This window comes from Cynara cardunculus (genome assembly GCF_001531365.2).
Source record: "Cynara cardunculus var. scolymus isolate 2C chromosome LG 13, CcrdV1, whole genome shotgun sequence".
Taxonomy (NCBI): Eukaryota; Viridiplantae; Streptophyta; class Magnoliopsida; order Asterales; family Asteraceae; genus Cynara; species Cynara cardunculus.
Genome location: NC_037540.1, coordinates 21,397,915 through 21,418,888, shown reverse-complemented (window position 1 = coordinate 21,418,888; position 20,974 = coordinate 21,397,915). Strand labels below are relative to the sequence as shown.

General features: G+C 36.7%; 1 protein-coding gene across 3 annotated transcripts in view; it reads right to left on the bottom strand.

Annotated features, from left to right (window-relative positions):
• Positions 1–212: 212 nt before the first annotated feature.
• The window catches only part of LOC112525596 (cleavage and polyadenylation specificity factor subunit 1), a 28,469-nt gene continuing 7,707 nt past the window's right edge, over positions 213–20,974 (bottom strand). For all 3 annotated transcript variants that reach the window (XM_025135783.1, XM_025135782.1, XM_025135784.1), the window contains 21 exons: positions 20,242–20,337; positions 19,996–20,048; positions 16,583–16,714; positions 15,141–15,192; positions 14,932–15,051; positions 13,899–14,033; positions 12,533–12,661; positions 12,294–12,371; positions 11,612–11,749; positions 9,771–9,865; positions 9,107–9,303; positions 7,099–7,901; positions 5,545–5,625; positions 5,400–5,465; positions 5,209–5,286; positions 4,080–4,301; positions 3,839–3,970; positions 3,539–3,715; positions 2,491–2,676; positions 1,791–2,173; positions 213–569 (listed from right to left, as the gene is read on the bottom strand). In XM_025135783.1, coding sequence (XP_024991551.1) covers positions 455–569; positions 1,791–2,173; positions 2,491–2,676; positions 3,539–3,715; positions 3,839–3,970; positions 4,080–4,301; positions 5,209–5,286; positions 5,400–5,465; positions 5,545–5,625; positions 7,099–7,901; positions 9,107–9,303; positions 9,771–9,865; positions 11,612–11,749; positions 12,294–12,371; positions 12,533–12,661; positions 13,899–14,033; positions 14,932–15,051; positions 15,141–15,192; positions 16,583–16,714; positions 19,996–20,048; positions 20,242–20,337 — 3,468 coding nt within the window. In that variant the 3' untranslated portion in view covers positions 213–454. The remainder of the gene's footprint in view (positions 570–1,790; positions 2,174–2,490; positions 2,677–3,538; positions 3,716–3,838; positions 3,971–4,079; positions 4,302–5,208; positions 5,287–5,399; positions 5,466–5,544; positions 5,626–7,098; positions 7,902–9,106; positions 9,304–9,770; positions 9,866–11,611; positions 11,750–12,293; positions 12,372–12,532; positions 12,662–13,898; positions 14,034–14,931; positions 15,052–15,140; positions 15,193–16,582; positions 16,715–19,995; positions 20,049–20,241; positions 20,338–20,974) is intronic.

The window sequence follows — 20,974 nt, the reverse complement described above, 5'->3', positions numbered from 1 at the left end:
TGGATATAATTTTTAGATAATCTTGAAATCTTGACAATTTGTTAGGAAGAAACATACTTTTATTTGAGTCAAAAGTCAATCAATTGGCATATTGGAAATATATTAAGGAAATGCCTTGAAGAGAAATTTTATAGGGAATGGTTGAATTGCATTCATTTAATCTGACCTCTTTCAAATGGTTTTCAAAATGAGTTTCAAAAGCAAGAAATATGAACTCTGGAATGTTTAAAAATTAAGCCAAGAACCAGAGATACTCAAGTTGGATCCACTTTCCTTCCTATATATACATGTCTTAATGGTATCTACTGGCTATGATTCAAATGAACACTTGACAAATTATACACTTTCATCACCCCTATGTTACATGAAACTGATCTAGCACAGCAACCTACATTACCATTAGAAAACACAACAGCTATCGGAAGCTCGAAAATGGTCAAGACCGAGATGCTTTTCACAAGAAGCTAGTACCGAGAGAGAGGTCATTCAAATTTGAAATGATCTGTGAACGAGTCGTCCCAATCTGGTTAGCGATTTCAAGCTGATGTTCGAAGGGAAGCATATCGTAACTGCACAAAGAACATAAACGTGTAAGGTGCCAAAGAAGTAGTTGGCTATACATCTGACACTTCAATGGAGTGTCCATAGCCGTAAGATGCAGCAAAATTAGCTGGGGTCTTCTAGGAAACCCGGATTTACTTAGTTAGTCGAGACTTGAGGAAGGCAAGCCCTTCTATCTGACTTTGGCTTCTCAATTGCATATACCAAAAGACTCTGTCAAAAGAATTGCTACCATTCTCTTGAGACAGAGGTAAGGTCTACGTATATCTAACTCCGACCCTACCTCTAGGTGGGATAGATGGGCTTTGTTTTTTATATGATGCGGCCAGTTATGAAGAAACAGATTGAGATAGCGAGTCCTGTATATGATCAGCAAGCTACAATGAGACCGTAAAATTTACTATCTCCGACCCAAAAAAAAGTATAACATTTGGGCTCATAGTTTAATAAAAATGTTTGATTATTGATCGAAATGTCTAAATGCGTCTTGACAAGGAAGAATGACTTGAGAACCAAAATCAAGGTTAACAATTGCAAGTAATAGTTGCTAATAGACAAAAAAAAGTATATTCGAGTTTGAAAACATCCCAAAAGAAAAAACATGATCTGGTTTTTTGGAACAACGTACAATAGAAAATATTGTAGTTTTTTGAAGTAAAGGAGCAAAAATAAGGTAAAAACATTCATTAGGGTAGTGTCAAAAGACAACAGACCAAGGCACACACTCGATCAATTTTCTGTCGTCAATAAATTTGCAATGTGCTAAAACACGTATGGAGCATGCATATTTTCAGCAATATAGCAATCAGAAGGCATAAACGAGCATTGAGCATGTAAACAGCATTTGTATCTTGGATACCTTTAATTTGTATCTCCTAACATGAGGGACGTGAAAACATATATGCAAGAAAGACAATCAGGCCCATTAAGGCTATGTTCGGCAAACTAGCTTATAAGCTCGTTGTTGGCCAATAAGCTAGCTGTTAGATAAAAAGCTAATTGTTGGCCAATAAGCTAGATATTATAGTCGATAAACTAGTCATGTTTGGTAAAAACTAGCTTATAAGCTAAGATGACAAAGTAAATTGACCTAAATAAGATGTTGAAAATTTAATTATATTGAAAAAACACAAGGAGCATAATTGAAAAAAAAAATGGGAAGATTCCCCTAGACTAGTTGAAACGCTGCTAGCTAGTTTTTCAAGGAAGAAGAACATAAAGAAACTTACTGGCCTAGCAGCTCGCAGTCAACAATGCTGTCAGGTCCAGGCCGGTGAGCCTTTCCGTTTGAATGAAACTGGCGGAAAGATCTGGGATTCAACCCAGCAACATGAGAAACAGCGTCAACAAGTTTTTTCTGCAGCGACTGAAGTCTGCGAAATGTTAGTTCATCAAGAGGTGCAATACACCCAATGCTGCCGTCCAAGGTACCAAACAGAAGGGCAAAACGGTTTGTCTTATCAGATCCTGGAGTAGCATTGGTGCGATCAGAAGCTGGAAGCATCTGCAACCGTAAAAATTTAGTCACATGCGCCCCAACATGAAACTCAGCCCTTGAAAGAAGTTTCTGCCCTTTCCAACTCTCAGACACCTTTGGTGCATAATAAAATATCTGCAAGACAAATACATACTAGTCAGATAAAAAGCAACACACCAAGCTCTAAATATACAAATGGTCATGAGACTATTCTGAGCCCAAAAGACCAAGAACAACATACAGAGGAGATCACAACTGATGATGCCGATTATTTTCCATCAACATTTAATAAATTGTGAATCAAAGACAAAGCGACACACCGAGCTTTTAAATATACAAATGATCATGGTATTTTCAGCTACAATGTACACTATGAATAGCAATGGCAATAGAGTTGAATCCTAAACATGACATAGATGATTATAAGACAGCATGCAGAAAGAGGTGCTAACCTGTACATTCTTTTGGTCATCCGAGACCATGAGACTGAGAGTGCTTCCATCGATCAAAAACTCTGTTGCAAAACAATCCAGGGAACCAAAATCCTTGGCCAATAAAGTCAGTTGAGATCCCTGTTCTTTCCAACTTAGGAAATATATGCTTTTGTGGATATCCCCTAGCAGAATAAAATTCTTAACCTAAAAAAAGGAAGCATCAAGAAAACACATTAGAATAGAACAAGCACGCAAAAGATAAGGAATAATACTAATACAAACTAGGCAGTATCAAATTAAATAGTAAATAGCACGTATTAGCTCCTACTTATCGTCTCAATACTGCATCTAATGCTGAAAGCAACCGATTGAGCATAGAATTGAGATTGACATGTCATGAAAACAAATATTCAATTTATGACCTCTAAACATTTTGATTTATATCGTAAGGGGATCACCAAAAGCTGATTCATAAAATAAAAGAAAAAAGTTGTATGTTCACATTCAACAAAAGAAATTAACAAAATGTTAAATGGTCTGATTATAGCAAAAACTCTGAAGTGAACATATAGACTTCTCGCAGACAAGTATTCTTTAACACCACCACTTTCTAAAAGATGATTGCCACTCAGCATTCTCATTCAATGCTCTATCAATGCTGTGATAGGTCCAATGTTACATCAGACTCCCAAGCGCACCAAGACAGTGAGTCAAAATAATGCCAAGTATTCCACTCATAATTTACATTGTGATGGTTCCTATATTTGTACTTTTGTAACAATATTTTTTAGTGTCCTTATCAGGCCAACCAATTAATGTGATAAGGATTACATGTAATATAAGTCACTTGATCTGATGGTGGAAGTATAAACCTGCTAAAAAGATTGAATAACAAAACTAAGAACTCTCTAGGCAAGGCATGTGATTCACTTAATATCATTTAAGCAGCAATAGGCTATAAAAATCATGATTCTTGCACCAAGAAATTACGTTAATGGTCTATCTAAAAGACGACAAAGTAAAAAGGCAATTCAAAAGACAATGGAAGATGTAAAAGATCACTTACAATATTTAAGCTGACAACATAAAGTGGTGGAGCATCAAAAAAGGCAACACCACTCAACTCAGAACCAGTCCACTTGTGTAGGATAACTTTTGGGCCTGAAGCTACTAACAGGTAACCCTGGATTGAAGCTAGAGCTGATATAGCACCTTTCATTTCCTTTGAATAGACCTCTGAAACCTAAAAACGAAAAAACAAGCATAACAATGTCAAAATCTAGCAAGCAGCTTACACAATTGCCCACACCAATCTTTGAATAGAAAATGAAAGAGTGTCAGCATAATAAATAGCTAATCAAGTTACCGCTGCCTGTGAAGTTTCAGAGCTACTGTCAACAGAAAACAAAAGAACACGCCCTCTTGCAGCTACATCCTCCCCTTGCACATAAGCGGTCCCAATTGCCAAAAGTGTATCATTTTCTCTGGTTGTTGTATTCTAGCTCAGGAACAACAATTTCCAAATAATTAACAATGAATATAACATTAACAAATATAAGACATCAGCAATCGTAAAATAAATAAGCAACTCACTGGCTCAAACTTACAGATAAAGTAACCACTCGCACAGTTAAAGCATTCTCAGAACTTTGCATCCGAATTGTTCCTTTAGTTTGCCATTGGCCACCAGAATTTTCTGGTCCCAAAATTCGGACCTCAAATTCTTCCACAGTATAAGTACCATCAAGATTTAAATTATCATGCTCAATTTGGTGGCCACCTTCTTGATCAACCATAGATGATAGAACTTGATTTACAGGCTTTAGGACCTGCAGAGAACCAAGAAATAGGCATTTGAGCTTGATACAATAATATGAATTTGAAGAATGTGTGATCTTCGCACAAAATAATCCAACTGTTAATATGTTCTAAAAGATTATCCCTTTGTAGGACAAAACCCAAAGACTGCATGCCCAAATGTATCCAAGTATGCACCCAATATTTTTTTAAAGTATCTAATATTTATATACAGCAAATTAAAATCACACTCACTTCTCACCTTTGGTGAGACTTGAACCCCTGACCTTCAGGAAGGTGGGGTTGCCGGGTACTTCCTTGCATCAACTGGAGTCTTCAGGACATATACTTCCTTATATAATACAAGTGAACATCAAAGAAGCTTGAATCTAGGGCCGAATGAGACCAAAAAAAGAATATCACTCACCCTCACTTGTGTATAACAAATCCCTTCATTTACATAACCCCAGTTAAGCTCATACGCAGACATAGAAAAAACGAGCGAGCAACAGCATTGTAAAAAATTACACATTGAAGGAACACAAAAAATAAACCCTTCATGGCTTCATATCTGAAATACTATATTTAATCTAAAGAGGGCACAGGGGTTCACAATAATTGTCTTGCAACAACGAAGACCCAGAAGGGAAAAATTAGAAGAAAACAAAAAAGAGGCTTTGCCAGCACATATCATGGAGGGACTAATGACATAACTGAAATATGATAAGCTAAAGAAACAGATCATGATAAAAAGTGCAGCTAAATACAAAATGAGAGAGTTGAGTATGATCGTATCCAACCATAATCAGATGCAAGTTCTATTGATGTAAACGTTGTGAATACAGACTCCTAATTATAAAATATGAACTCAATGGTTCGAGCAGAGCAAATTATATTAATGGTCAGCCAAAAGCAGAAGAGAGTTGAGAATCCACTCACAGGAACAGAAACAATAAGCGGGTATAAGTTCTTCTCAGCAAAGTATGTTACTTGATGCGGAGTAGCCTTCAAGGGAATCTGTCCAACCACAAAAAAAAAATTCAACTGTTTACAAGTTGATCAAAACATTTGACTTGATCGCAATACAGTAATAGCATAAATCAAAATAGTTGTTACAAACTGATGAAGACCTTTTGTACGGGCCAATAATTATCATAGGATAGCAAAGATGGCAGTTGACAGATCTTCAATGTACCCTATTAATAAAAAAATTCATGCATTATTTACATTAGTTGTAAGAAGGAATTCAGAAGAAGAAAAGGTTGGCTTTCTGACCTGTGAGGTAACATATATGAAACCATGGTTACAGTACATGTTATGTAGAACTGTGAAGGCAATAATTGGTCCATCACAAAGCTGTAAATGAAAAATGGAACATTGTGAGAAGGACTAGAATGTGTAATCCCAATGCATAATATTTTCATCGAATATCATTCGTCCAGGACAGTGTTTGCTGCAGCACTTCTTTAGGATCCTTTCCTGACAATATAGATAAAGCAAGATATGCATGGCTATTGGTGTTAATTGGTCCATAAATCGGCTGGTAAAAGGTGAAACACTAATAGGACTAAATTGTATAATGGAACTAATAAAAAAAAATTATTGAATGCATGTGCCAAGGACAGGTTTTTGATACAGAATTTTTCAGTTTCATTCTTCTATGACCCAAACATATAAATGCCAGAAATATATGGATGTTGCCAAATGGGTATAAAAGACTCTGGAAGATAACATGTAGCAAGTTAAAAATTCCACTTGAGCACCTGACAATTAGCAGGTACAACTTTTAAGAGTAGCTGATATTTAGGGTTAGCCTAATGTTAATTCAAACAAAATGATGATACAAATCTTATATCGTTGGTCGAACATGAAGCCGGAGGTATCAATTGTGTTGCAGTTACAGAAGAAATTAGGTAATAGTGGCCCTCTAAGCTGGATGTGTATAACTTTGAACCACATCCAACAACCAGATCAGGGATACGCAAGTACGCAACAACTAACTACGTCCTTCCACATTCGAATTGATAGGAGAATAATAGATGATTTCCATCCTAGAAGAGCTCCAAGCTCTTTAAAAACCACAATTGCACATAAGCCCGAAGCATAAAAAGAAAAGAATGAATCCTAATTTCTAGACAGCATTTAAATGATTATTTCATCACCATATTCAGTTGGCACAATCTCTAATATGCAATCTAGCACACCGCCTGTTCTATGTGTGCTTACCTTACATATACTAGGTGCTAGTAATTGTCCCTTCTACATGTTTGATCACACTTTTATGTAAGTCGGGGGTTTTTATGAAAACAGCTGATGTACTCTTTGAGTAGAGGACAGGTCTGCATATGTCTCCCCCACCCCCAACACCCTACTTTCGAGTGGGATTTACTAAGTCAGTTGGTTGGTTGGTTGGTTGGTTGGTTGGTTGGTTGGTTGGTTGGTTTAGGATACTTCTATTGGCATATTGTAAGAAACTTTTTTTTTTTTGTAAGGGTGTCCGGGCCAAAGCCCGACTAATCCCCGGCAAATTTGGAGGCTAAACATGGCCCCACTTAAATGTCGCCAACACTCCCCTCCCAGGGCTAGAACTCGGGTTCATGACTATGCCATGCCCAAGCCTTTACCACTAGGCTGGAAGGTCTTTGACTTGTAAGAAACTTTAGGTCCACAAGAACTAAAAAGTGCAAAATTATGACATGCAACCAGTTGTCTTTTAGCCTATTTTGGATGAGTGACCTAGTTACTTCAAACAATAAATCATCAACTCAATAAAGAGAAACATAAGTGCAGTCCAGTAACAAAGAAATGACTCTGAACTGAGAGGGTAACCTGCGGATGAATTCGAAGCCGCTCCCTGAATTTCATGAACCAGGTAGGCCTTGAACCAGAAAGGAAGAAACCAGGGTAACCACCAACATTCTTGAACATTGTCATTCGTGGAAATGGGGTTTCTGCTGATATCTCTTCTCTTGTGTATGTATCCAAAGGAACACGGGAGAACCTCAAATTTTTAAGCCTTGAAGAACTTGCCCCGCTTGGGTTTGAAGAACTTGCCCCGCTTGGGTTTGAAGAACTTTGAATAGAAACAACTTCACATTTAGAAGCATTTTCTATTCCTTCATACAAGTAAGCATGATAACAAAGAATGGTCCCATCAGCCAAGATTCCAAAAAGGAAAGGGCGGGTATTCTCTCCTGGCCACCTATGCATGGCCAATTCCACAACCTTCAAGTTCTGATTATTATCCTTCCTACCATGCCCAGCCCCTTCATTACTTTTAGATAATTTTTGAGAATCATCAGAAGATTCCTGGAATAAATCATCTCCAAGATAGATCCGTCCTGACACAAAGCTGTCCACCGAAAAAACACAAGAGAAATTCGGCACATCATATATTTCAAGGGTGCCACTCTCATAACAAATTACACAGTATATATCACCCTGATCATGAGGTGTACCATCAGGTCCTTCAATTGCCTCACTAACACCTGTCAAGAGCCAAGCATCGGTACTTGTCGTTCTGAGCCATGGCTCTGTTCCTCTATCATGATAAAGGGTACAGGCAGTTATCGATTTCTTAGAGCTCTGAAATACCGCCAAATTGTTGATGCTCATGGTGCATGTGGAGGGATCTGTGAGTATTAAGAGCAAAACTGATAAGAAGAGAGACTTCACCTTACTTGAATAACATTCAAGAAGTCCACAAAATACATAGAGGTTGCATAAATCCAAAAAGAAGTAATAATAGTAAGATGGTAAGAACATTGATATATCAATGTTATGGAAAACAAAGACGGTCCCATCTTCCAATTGTTTGTCAATTAATATGTGTCACATACAAACATTCAACTCACGTCCCCCAAAAGAATACAATGACGAAAGAATTCAAGGGAAATGTTGCCTATAATATATACTTCTCCTTGACCTTTGCAAAGCCAAGGAGCCCTAGTGCACATGGTTCTCCTTTAAGGTCAATAACGACTAGCATACAACCCCCCCCATCCCCCACATCTTTTATTATTTAAAGGGATACAACAATTTGCTGAAAATAGAAGGTATATCATTTGCAATATACAATTACTATGAAGCATTGATACATACCTGTACAACCACAAATGCTTAAGTAGTTCAACTAAGATCTTACCTCAAACTAGTGGAATTTTACTATAAATAGATGGTCTATAGGTGGGAAATTCGGGAGGACAGGTTGGTTACATAACAAGTCAAATTACTTAATTTACATGTCGGTTCTATTCACTATAAAATATTAACCCAAATAGACCCATATTCACATAAATGGGTTGATTGGCACCTGCAAAATTAAAAAAGAATCCAATTACCAGGGTTCATCTACTTAATCCAACAAGAACACTTCCATACACACAATGACAACATCAAAGGACTGTCTGGACAGCAATTCTTCATACCAAAGTATTTACGGTAGACTATAAAAGTACCCAAAGAAATTTTCACAAGTAGTGCAACCCCCAAGGTCATGGCCTCATGGTACATTTAAGGCGTCCTTCAATGCACTCCTACTAGCCAGCTCTGTTAGCATACTCAGCTCACTCGATCTTGGACAAGATACCAAGCTTTCAGTTCCCTAAACAACCTACATCATGAATACCGAACTATCTTGTTCAAAGTATGACCAAACTATCTCCTCCCCTGCCAACTCATTTTTCCTTTGCTTTTCCCAATACTTTCAGTTAAAACCTAATCAATTATTTTTTGAGTAGATATCCATAGCATTGACACAAAACATGAAGCCATATAAATCAATCTGTATAAATAGTGGACCAAGAACAGTAAAAGAACTCAGCCAACATAGATGTACCTCCAACAAGAAGTTGAATACTTCCATCAGTCATCCTCAATAAGACATATGGATCAGCAATTGAGACAGATGATACTGCTGAACTCTGAGAATTCATAGCAGCTTCAGAATTCGTAGCTCGGAAGTTTAGATCTTGAGTCATGAAAGCGCCATCAAGAATCCGAGCACCACGAGAGTACACTTGTATTACCCGCCTCCTAATGGAAATGCAACAAACTTGTAAAAAGTAGTCCTACTAAACGTGAATCAAAGAAGATAACAAGCAAATATTTCAATGTTGTGTCAACAAGTAGAAAACAGATTATCACATATGAACTAGTAAAACACCAAAGTGAAACGACAGATAAAGTACACATACAGCAATAATATTAATATCAATGAGAGTTCATTGACATACAGTAAAATATGATGTCACAGTTCTTAATATCATAATGACAGAAGGAAAAGCTGGAGCAAATACAATCCTTGAAGAATTGAATATTAAAGAACTGAATTCTTCGACCAATGTTGGTAATGACGATGGCTGAAAGAAGATTATTCATAGTCAGCTGTAAATTAAAGCATTGGGTCCCTGTTTTAATGTGTGATGTTATATGTAACTAAAAGACCTTTTTTCTTCGGAAAGTTAACAGATTGTGAACATATTATTCAAATAATATTTCACCTTCCAAAAAGATTCCCAGCATAAATGGTACTTCCTTGAACAAAGTAATCCACATTCTCAGTGACCTCCTCAAGATTACTAACTGTCTGTAGCACCTGCAAACATAATAGAAAAAAAGTCGGCCTTCAGAAAAAATGTTCACGTGTTAAACATGTGAACAATCCAAAAAACAAAAACAAAAAATAAATACCATTTTGGCATAGCCTCTTTCGGAATATTTATAGCATTGTTTTATATAAACCTGTGACAGCTACCTCCAGAAAATGTATAGTGTTTGATACAGCATATAGAGCAAACAATCCACAAGCACCAATGCAGGCGTTTCGATTCATCATTGGCTAAAAAGGGGGAGAAAATCCCCCATAAGTAGTTCAAATCAAGTTATCAATACGAGTGTCTATATTGATAAAATATTTACTTTGTCCAAATACAATACTTCTGGTCCATTCCTTTTCCTCTTATGGAAGTTTGTTAAGGCAACTTGCATACTTGGTTTTAAAAAGCGCGATGCGGTCCGATGCGTTAAGGGTCCCGGAAGCCGATGCGTGATGCGTGATGCGTGATGCTGATGCGCTCGCATCACGCACGTGATGCGCCCGGTATTCAAAAAATATTTATAAATTAATTCTACATATCAATTTCTACCTTAAAAATACTTCATTTATAACATAAAGTAGTTAAAAAAGTAGCATTAGAATCTTAAAAAGTTCGTGTTCTACTTCTTTGCTGGTTGTCGATACCAACAACTCACGTCACGTTTTAATTGATATGCGATGCTAGGTCTCTCACAGTGCGACTTCTACTTCTTCACTGTCGGCTTCTTCTATTAGGTCTCTCATAGTCTCACGTTCTATTTTACTTAACTAAGAATCCCAACTAAAAAGCCTAACTAAAAACTGAAAAAGGGAGCCCAAAAATGCAACATACATGATGCGTTGATGCATAAGTGATGCACGCATCGTGTGATGCGTAGGTGATGCGAGCGCATCATGGAATCGCAACGCATCAGACCCTTTGATGCGTTTTCTTCAGCGCATCACAGCGCATCACGCATCACAGCGCATTATGCGCGCATTTTTAAACCAAGCTTGCATATTATAGGCATGTATCATTAAACAAATACAAAACCAAATAACTCCATAATTATGAATACCATCACCACATATCCATGTGGCTCTGTAGTTCCCCAAAAGATAGTGAGTGTTGATAAAGCTCCCCACCTTACTTTTCGGCAATCAAAAGTTTCTTCAAGTGTTACATGTCATACTTCATTTCAGGGATTCCTAACTCACGTCATAAAAGAGTGACTGCTTCCTTGGCATATTTATGACATGTTCAAGATAAAAAATATTGCGGAAGAAAAGGAGCATGCATTTCTTAAAATTTTGGTGAAACTAACACTCGTGCAAACAAGCAAGGGAAATCCAAAATTCTTTTCAAACAAGAAAATTGGATGTCTGGTTCCATACAGGACAACATAGCTTTGGTGTCTATGTTATGATTTCCCAAGGAAGCAGGTCACTGGTTTTCCCCTCTGCCTAATGCATGGAACATGGCGTACAGACTGGTTTCCTTACAAAAAAGTGTAATATGAATTACTTCCTTTATTCAGTTATAACCAGGTTGGTGTCTCCATGTATTCATGTGCTGTAGCCATAGTTGATCAGACTGATGATTTCTATCCATTTTATTGTCAGCTTCATTCATATTTTAAGCATTGTGACATGATTTTTAAGGGTTTTCTTGTTTTGTCTACCAAATTGCCATCCTTGTAAATCAGAAACATAACATAGCAAAAAAGCATGTAAATTCCAAGTAAACAAGAAACGTAAACAGATTACCATCGTCCGACTTTCCAAACTGATAATTAAATATGCATGATACTCGTCATCTTCAGCTGTTGTTTTCGAATGTTCAGCTTGATTGCGTGAATTCTTGTGGTAGACGGTCCAAAGCCCCTTGCAGCCCGGTATAGCTTCCTACAAAATGAAGAGGTTCACATATAGATTTCAAAATTGCATGGTAAATTGGAATGAATGTGAAAGTAGAGCAACAATCTAGGTTATTTCACTTGCAATGAAACACGACTTGAGTTCTACTAGTTACAATTCCAAAAATCATCTCTCCAGCTGACCAAGACACAGAAGCCTAAACAAGTGTGCAATGCACACAAGAAAATCAGAAGCCTACAAACGTAATGGAGACAAACAAAGAAAACTGACATGATAGAATGACCTTGCTTCTTGCAAAAACTAAAGGGAAGGATAGCTGATATGGCAGTAATCAAGGACCACGGATCCAGAGGGCCAAGCGGAAGTAATTATAGGTAGGCTCAAAAAGTACCATCTCAAAGAACACCACTCATTGTTCGTTAGTGTAGTAAGCCTTGTAGCCATGAGGGACATTATGAAAAGAGGAGGACATAAATTTACGCAGAGAACAATGGAATCGTCATGCACATTCTAAAAGATGCAACAAAATTTTAACAAGCTCTTGAAGAGAAAACTAAGTAGATGGACACACTTGAGTGATAACTTCTGGACGAATAGACCGCTGCAACACACAGAGAGCACCATTCTTTCCATGGCCAGAACAGCACACCTGAAGATATTTCGAAAAAAGAAATAAGAATTGAAGAAAGGCAGACTTGTAAGTGTTTGATGTAACAATAGCCAAAAAGGACAGAAAATAAGGAATGGAATTAGCATTCATGCAATTGCATTGCAACTGCAGTAGCCAACCCACAGAAAGAGACAACTCACAAGTTCATAATTACTTCGCTTAGCAACCCCTTTCGCGTTTGGATCAGCATTCATTCGTAAACCATAGGAGAAGTCTTTCAAAGGGCCAACATTAATCAATGAGTCCCTCACAGTAAATGAGAATGTTTTCTGCATCATTTAGAAAAACAAGATATATCATAAACACTGCATGGTAAATATAGGTGTAAACTGAAGAATAGGTCAATAACACTGATACGTTATTCAGGTCATGAGGTGCATACAAGTGAGAGAGAGAGAGAGAGAGAAAGAGAGAGACCCAGGATGCACACTTTGTTATTACAGACCACATTTGTACAAATTTCGAACATCTCATACTCATATCCTTGGGCAGGTAGTGTACCTAGAAGGGATAATCTTATATGGCTAAGTCTTTGAGAGATCATGATGTACTTCCCCTTTGACATCCCAATTCAAATGGGTTAATAATGCAAAACAGTTTGTATGGGTATGCATCCAAGCATCAGAAGAAACGATACCACCTTAAGAGTTTTGCACCCTCTTTTCATATACAGTGTACCACATGAAACATATAGATGCATAAATATTATCTACATCATGCCTTGTGTATCTTCTTAATGAGTGTTTTCATCTGCATCGCTCTAGTGTGCTAACCCTTGTAGAGGGACAAACTCGCAATTGACAAGGTGCCTGACGCTCTATGCTAGGGAGACCCAGGTTCAATCCCATGGTGGAGGACTCCTAGTGAATGGGCCACAACCGCATACTGAAAGTGAAGTTTGCTCGATACATATAGACAGGGTGTTTTGCATGAACATTGTGAATCATGCGGACTCAAGGTGCTGATACCACAGACTTCAAAAAGAGGTATGATAAACCATGTTTTACATATTTGCCTTGAACTTGCAACATGCATTATTATGAAATATAAAGCAATGACCAAAGGGTCCATGAGACCATGGCAAACCACCCACCATACAGGTGCCAACAACTTCCCCAAAGTGAAATAAAAACAAGTCTTCAATTCAGTGGATGATGGGCAGTGTCTAGAATCAAGTGAATAAAACTTCATCAATCAATTATCTAATTATTTACACAATGAAACCAATTAAAGCAAATAAGCTGAGAAACTACAAAATGGATTGAGTCAACATGGTCTCACAAGAACCACAGGGTACTAAGTAACAATCTTATACATCTGGAGGTACATTTCTTGGTAGAAAGCATGTAGATAAGAGATACGCCGACATGTTTCAGAAGCATAGATAAGCATACAAGGCTTATTGTCTACCTCGGGTTAAGATAGGTTTTCCTAACAAATTTCTAATAGATATACTGACTGAAAATCATCTTAAGTTGAATTTGGGATATGTACGAAATGATTAACCTGGGAAGACTGCGCATTGTTCAGATCCGAGCCATACAAGGAAAGTTCTTCATCATTTGCCATATCTTGCAAAGCATCAGAGGAAGATCTCCTTAATCGTTTTGTTGACGGGATATCGCCTTCAATATCACCAACCTTGTAAGATAGAATGAAGTAATAAATTAGTTAAATGATGACGAAACACAAATGGCTTGGAAATTTGGCTTGAGAAAAACATGTTATCTAGAATTTTATACAACATAGGAACTGCATGTTAAGTGAACTGAAGTAGACAACTAAGAGATTGGCCACAATACAAATATAATACTTCATCCCAAACAAGCCCTTTGGCTGTTTATTTGCCGAAAATTAAATAAGCATTTTGCTTTCTCTACTTTAACCAATGTTCGCATCACTTTTTCTATCAAACCATTCTATAGAAAATCAACTATGAGTCTACATTTTTATTTGATAGCTCTCTTTTGATAATCATCTATGTTAGCTCACCAAATGAGTGCCCCTCGAAACGAGTTTTTCTAAAAAAAAATATCTCAACTTCCCTAAAAATCTATCAAAATTAGGGGTTGTTTACTAAATGCTTACCAATATCACTTACCTTAATGATTTATCATGACATGGACTAAAAATCTTACCCAATGAGAGGCATAACAAGAACCGAAAGTCTTACCTGGTAAGTGAGGAAAAAGACCCTTACCTGGTAAGAGCTTACCGGGTTTAAGACGCGTATCAACAATCCATTTTGATGGCCAAGAATGTTACATGATAAGGTAAGTGATGGTAACTTCTCTTGCCGATAAGCGCTTGCCCGATAAGCATTTGGTAAACGGCCCCTTATTGTTTTCTGATGCTTAGCAACAATGAATTTAAATTCTTATGCACAATAAAACAAGCAGTCAGTTGTGAATCACGCATCAAAACTATTGAAGTTTTTTATATTTTGAGCAAAAGCTTCAAATGTTTTGTCTACTTTGTAAGAATAATTTAGGAAGTTGCCAAACATGGGACACAAAAGTAAGACATATGCTCGACAGACCTCTTCCTTTGCACCAGGAGTCAAAATAGAGGAACTTGATCCGCAATGGAACTGCACGAGCAAACTATCTCCTAGACGACTTCCCAGAAAGAAGAAAGAGCTTCCAACAGTAGTGATTCCCTGTAAACAAGAAACCTCATTAAACAGTGCAAAGATTGAGAAACATAAAAGATTCTGTAGTACGATATATTCTTTGGATGAGTGCTGACCGAAGTTAGTACTGAAGCTTTAGACTTGGAAAGGTCAAGTTTCTGCACGATTCTGCAAAGATAAAATTTGAAGTTCAAAGTGCTGCACAGACAAACAAAATAGGCAATGAATCCAAAACGACAGCACTCTGTAGAATCCTTCTCGTTCCCGTATTTTGGTTAAAACACCTCATCTCTCATGCATGAATTTCTTATATTTGTTCCTCTGCATTATAAGTCATTCCAATTCTTCTGTTCCTCCAAAAATTGTAGCTTAAAGAATCAGCAGTGCAGATTTGTAACACATGAATCTATGAGATGATTAGGAAATGTGAGAGCTATGATGTTACAGCAGTCAAAATCAGAAATAGTGGACAGGACTGTGATTTGAAATAGCAGTTATCGCGATGGCAAAAAGCGTTGGTATAGCGGTCCAAAAAGATTCATATAATAATTAAAATTATATATACACAAATACACAGAGTCAGGTTCAATCAAGAACAATGACCAAATAAAAAACATGAGAACAGCCGAATCACATGTGATTTTACAATAAAATCATGTGTAAGATCACATAGATTTCGTGCGAGCGAAGCCGCCCACACACCCTTGCATTGACCATGTTCTGTAACTGCATGTGATTTCAGTGCAAAATCACATGTAATTTGGTCATTTAGTTCCTTATTTTGACCCTGTTCTCGTTTGATCCTCCCGCTATATACATATACAAGTAACATATTATATATATTGAATAAAATTATATAATTTTAATATAAATGCAGCTTCCCAACTATTATGTTTGATATTACGTTATATATAAGAGGAGAAATGTGTGTCCTTGCACACTGTGCAGAGGAAGTCGCGTGAAAAGTAGAAGTTGAAGCTGGAATACAAACAGAAGAGCGCGTGAACAAAGAAGATGGCGAACAGACGATGCTCGAAGATAATGTTGCAGATGTCGAGTGAAGATCAGAAGACACAAAAAGAGTAGAAGACATGCACGATATTGAACAAAAGAGGTGAGAGATGAATAGAGAGTTTTCACACCGCTATTGTAAATCAAAACCAGCGACCTAGCACATAATCCCTTAATTGACTTCACTAAACCCTTAAGAACCCAACTAAAAAGTAGCAACAAGGACACAATGGATTTGAACTAAAAAAGACAGACTAAAGCAACGAGCCTCTGGCATTTTCTTTTGTGGCCTTCTACATTCACACATTCATGGAAGAATATAGAACAGTGGAACCTAGAGTCCTAGACTATAATAAATGTCCTTGACAAAAAAAACTCCAATATAAAGTATAAAATTAATTTGGAATTTCGTGTCATTTGCTAAAACAGAGTAATAGAGAGACAATCATCAAACCCATGTTAATCAACTGGAAAAGGTAGTAAGAGTAACAGCAGCTATTTGTTATAAGTTAGGGAAGATCATAATAATACTCTGAAAGTTACCCACCGCCCATCGTGAACAAGTGTCAACAGAAGTAGTTCTCCAGATTTTGTTGACAGCATGGCAACATCATTTGATAACCAAGTTGCATTCGCAGCATCAAGCTCCACGCTAAAACTCGATCTTGACATCTCCTGACTGATAAATCAATGTACGGCTACACGTCAGAAAGCACTTTACTTTGTGTGCAAGAGCAAGATACTTTTATCCAAAAAAAGAGCAACATACTATGTAGCTACATGGATCTAAATTCACAGCAAACACTGATGTAACAAGTTAGAGAGCATTACAAGAAGCAGATATATCAAATTCATACAGCTTATTAATTGTATCAGGATAATCATTCTCATTTTTGCATGTGTCTTCATTAGCAGTTGACTAGCAGTCCACCATGTAACCCCCCACCCCCTCAAAGATCAAAATACCCCCTATGTCAATGATCCGATCTTGCATGAGGTGAAATACCTGATGGAGTCATGACCTAATACAACAAAAAACCACCAAAAAATCAACTTGTATGAAACTAATTCCAGCAGGATGGTTTGAGCTTCAGATGCTTACTGGACATAGTCAACGGTAGCAAATACTCTGACCAGATAAATTCTAGAAATGTTCACAGGAAGCAACCAGCAGACACCGAGCCGTCCTGGGGGAGGGCGGGAAGAGCGCACGTCCAGGGCCCATAAGAAATAGGGCCCAAATTTTTTAGTATATAGTAGTAATCCAAAAAAATTAGTAAATAAAAGAGAGAATTTCTTTTAGTATCTAATAGGACCCAAAAAGAATTAAGTATTATATTAACTATCAAGGGGCCAGACATGTATTAATTAATTACATTGGAGAAGAAAATTTGTAAAAAGTTCATTGATCTTTCATTTTATAGTATTGCTTATTCTTTCTCCAAGTTTTTTATCTAGTACCAAAGTCTATAACTATTTGCCTTTAAAACCTTGATATATTCTCCATCATTCATCTCCCGACTCTTGATTATTCCATCTGCATGAATTCTATTTTTATAGATTTCTTGTTATTAACCAAGAAAACCCCTTCCTTTTGAAAAAAATTACCAACCATATGAGACGATCTAACTTATATTTAGGATTTCAAACTACCCTTGTTTTTTCATTCATTATTGACTCTTTATTGCCCAATACTGAATGCATGAATCTTAAGTACTCTATTATCTCTAAAACAATAATAAGATCTCAAGATTTAACCAACATGGGCTTTTGATTCTAAGATTGATGATTTCGAAAAAGATTGTTCTAACCCTAACGTTGTGTTCTCGAGTCTTATTTAGGAAGGAAAGGAAGGGAAAGGGAAGGAAAGTAGGGAGAGAAAAAAAATTGTTCTAGAGTTTTTTAAGGAGGGGAAGGAAAAGAAAAGGAAGGAAAATAATGTTCATTTTCCTCCCAAATGTGGAGGAAAGAGAAAGAAAGAAGTTATCTACCCATCAATCACAATCCGCTATAAAATAAATGAGGGTATATTTGTAAATTTGACATCTTTTCTTTCCTTTCTCTCCTGCTCAAGAACAAGAAATTTATTTTCTTTCCTTCCATTTCCTTCCTCTCTCTTCACTCTCAGTAATACAAATAAAAAATTCCTTTATTTCTTTTCTTCTCTTTCCTTACCCATTCTTCTCTTTTCTTTCCTTCCCAAATTGGAGAACACTGCATAGCGGCTTAAAATTGTGATGAAAAACATTTACATGAGGTGGCATCGAAAGCTAACTGATTTATTATTGATTTACATAGATCTATTCCGAATAGTCAACATTGTGACCCCAAATGATGTCAATCTATATACTAAAGATATATCATATAATGTTTTTGACTGTGGAACAGAATCGATGCTATGTAAAAATGTTATGACAGATAATATTAATTTAGAAATAACTATTGATTGGTTTTGCATCTAGGAATACTTGGAAAAAAGGTTTTATATGAATTATTAAAGTTATTTCTGATGATAACAACAATATATTAAAAAAATTCATATTCATACTTATCGAGGAACCCCTTTTACATCTCAGGAACAGGCCTGAGCAGACATGACATGCAAAGCTCCATCAGTATGAGGCTTGAACCTATAGATCATCTTAGATACAACGAGTAGTGATGACAAAAGGGACTAGGCAATCAGTGAGTTCCGACGGATCTCATTACTTTCCAGGAGAACACAAGCCCCCCATGCATGGTGGTAACTGGTAAATACATAAAAGATGCAAATGCAACTTATAATAGAACAAGAGTAACATATTAATTTACTCATTGTAGCCTTTTTATTAAAACATTATAGGATGTGATTATGACCTTTGACTTCAAGGTTTGTACTCCTAACCATGGATTGATATTACATGCAAATCATCATGAATCTTGCTCACGTAATAAAATAGACAAGTAAGATCATGCATCAGGCCAACTCCAAAAAAATGTGTAATAAAAAACTGTATACACATAAAGAAGAAAAGAGAACAACCATGGAAACTGACAAGCAGTAAAAACACCAATCAAAGTGTAGAGGCATTTTGAGGACATGTAAACGTAGGAATGCATCTGAATCAAGGAGCGATGAATGCCCTAACCTACTCAATGAAAAGCAAGTAAAAGAGTGGGAGGAGCACTAACACTAGCCCCCATCACATACATGCTATGAGAATTCCAGAATGCATCAAGTTTCAGTAAGGTGTAATGATTAATGTAAATATGACATAATTAAGTACTGAGATTGGCAGGCAAGAAGGCTCCACTAATACATTAAAAAAAATCAAAGCCTTATTAAGCACTCTTCGGAGGATAGACTACAAATCCAACCCTCACTCCCAACACCAAAGATGTGTACCTTAGAGGGCTTGGGATATGATTTCAGCAAAATTGTTTGATTGAAATGCACAACTTTAGCAAGCATGTTAATCAAGCTCCGATATAAAGCATACATACCAGGTTTTAAATAATATGGAAGTTTATATTATGAAAGGTGTTCTGGTGTTGAGCCGAGTAAATAGAGTAGCTTTACCCATGCACCGCCGCAGCCAGATAAAAATAGGGAGATTAAACAGTAAAACATGGAAAATAAGATAAAGGAATGTTAAATGTCGCAAAGTATCAGATGCATGAAAGAAAAAAAAGGTGAAACAGTAAGCCTTGCATTGAAGTCTAAAGATACTAAATACATATACATTAATCGCAGTTGAATGTCATTCAAGTTCAGCCCATCAGGGACTAGATAAAGAGAATTCTATTAAAGTAACTGGTCAAACTGAATATTTTAACAGATTATTCTTTTCAACATTTGACCACGAAAAATTAGTTGCAAGCTGGAATTCTACCTAGTACCAGAAATAAAAAGTAGAAGACATGGCAAAGCAAAAAAATGAGTAAAGACCAAAAGCAAGTGAAAGTAAAATCAGAACTGACCTGCTATCCACTGGAAGAGCATAATTGTTCAAAGCCAATATGCACGATGCTGACTGAACAAGAGCAGTTACTAGTTTAAAAGCATGTCATAGAAGATTCAATTACTACAATAGGTAAGTGCTGGCGTCCAGCATAGATATTAGGGGATATCATTAATAAGGTACTCTGCCTCATCTTTTTCAATGCTTTTTCTGTTCCTTGGGAAAAAGGAGGGAAGGATTAACATTGCGATAGAAAGAGAGATACCTGGCTATGATAATGAATGGTATTTGCACAAACAACAAGGACTCCACCAATTGGAGAGGGCACAGCAAGAAGCTTATAGGCATCATGTGGAAGATTCTGATACATTAGAACATATAAAATTCAATAGAAATATAAGCAATATCTGCAGTCCCTGCATATAGAAATCCACAGCTGATATGAAAAACATGTAAACCTAGGATGTTATACTCAAACAGTAATCACAACCAATCTAAACTTTCCAATAGATAAACAACATGTTCAACGTGCCAATAAAATTGAAGGTGTTATATTTAAGAGTTTTTTTATCGATAAAAGCAGAAAAAATGTTTTCAAAAATGTCCATTCCAGCTGATCCATGGATAAATACCAGTAACATGACAAACAGATAATCAAACAAGTCCTAGATTCCTAGGCACCCTTTGTCTGTATGTGTTGCAAACAGAAACAGAGTCAAACGACATTGGTGCTTCATTGTGTTTTTGATGCTATGGATGCTGCCATTCAAATTATTGAACAAACTACAAAGCTTGACCAATGTACATTAAGGACTCGAGAACAATTATAAAACACAAGGGATGATTGTGTGCGAATAAATAAAACCACATATCTTGTTCTAAATTTTACAGATACATCCTAGCATCCCATCATATCTACCAGCATCGCAAACGACTCGTATTTCTGATCTAAAAGCAAGTTTCCTCTCGACTAAAATGACAATTACAACACTTTTGCC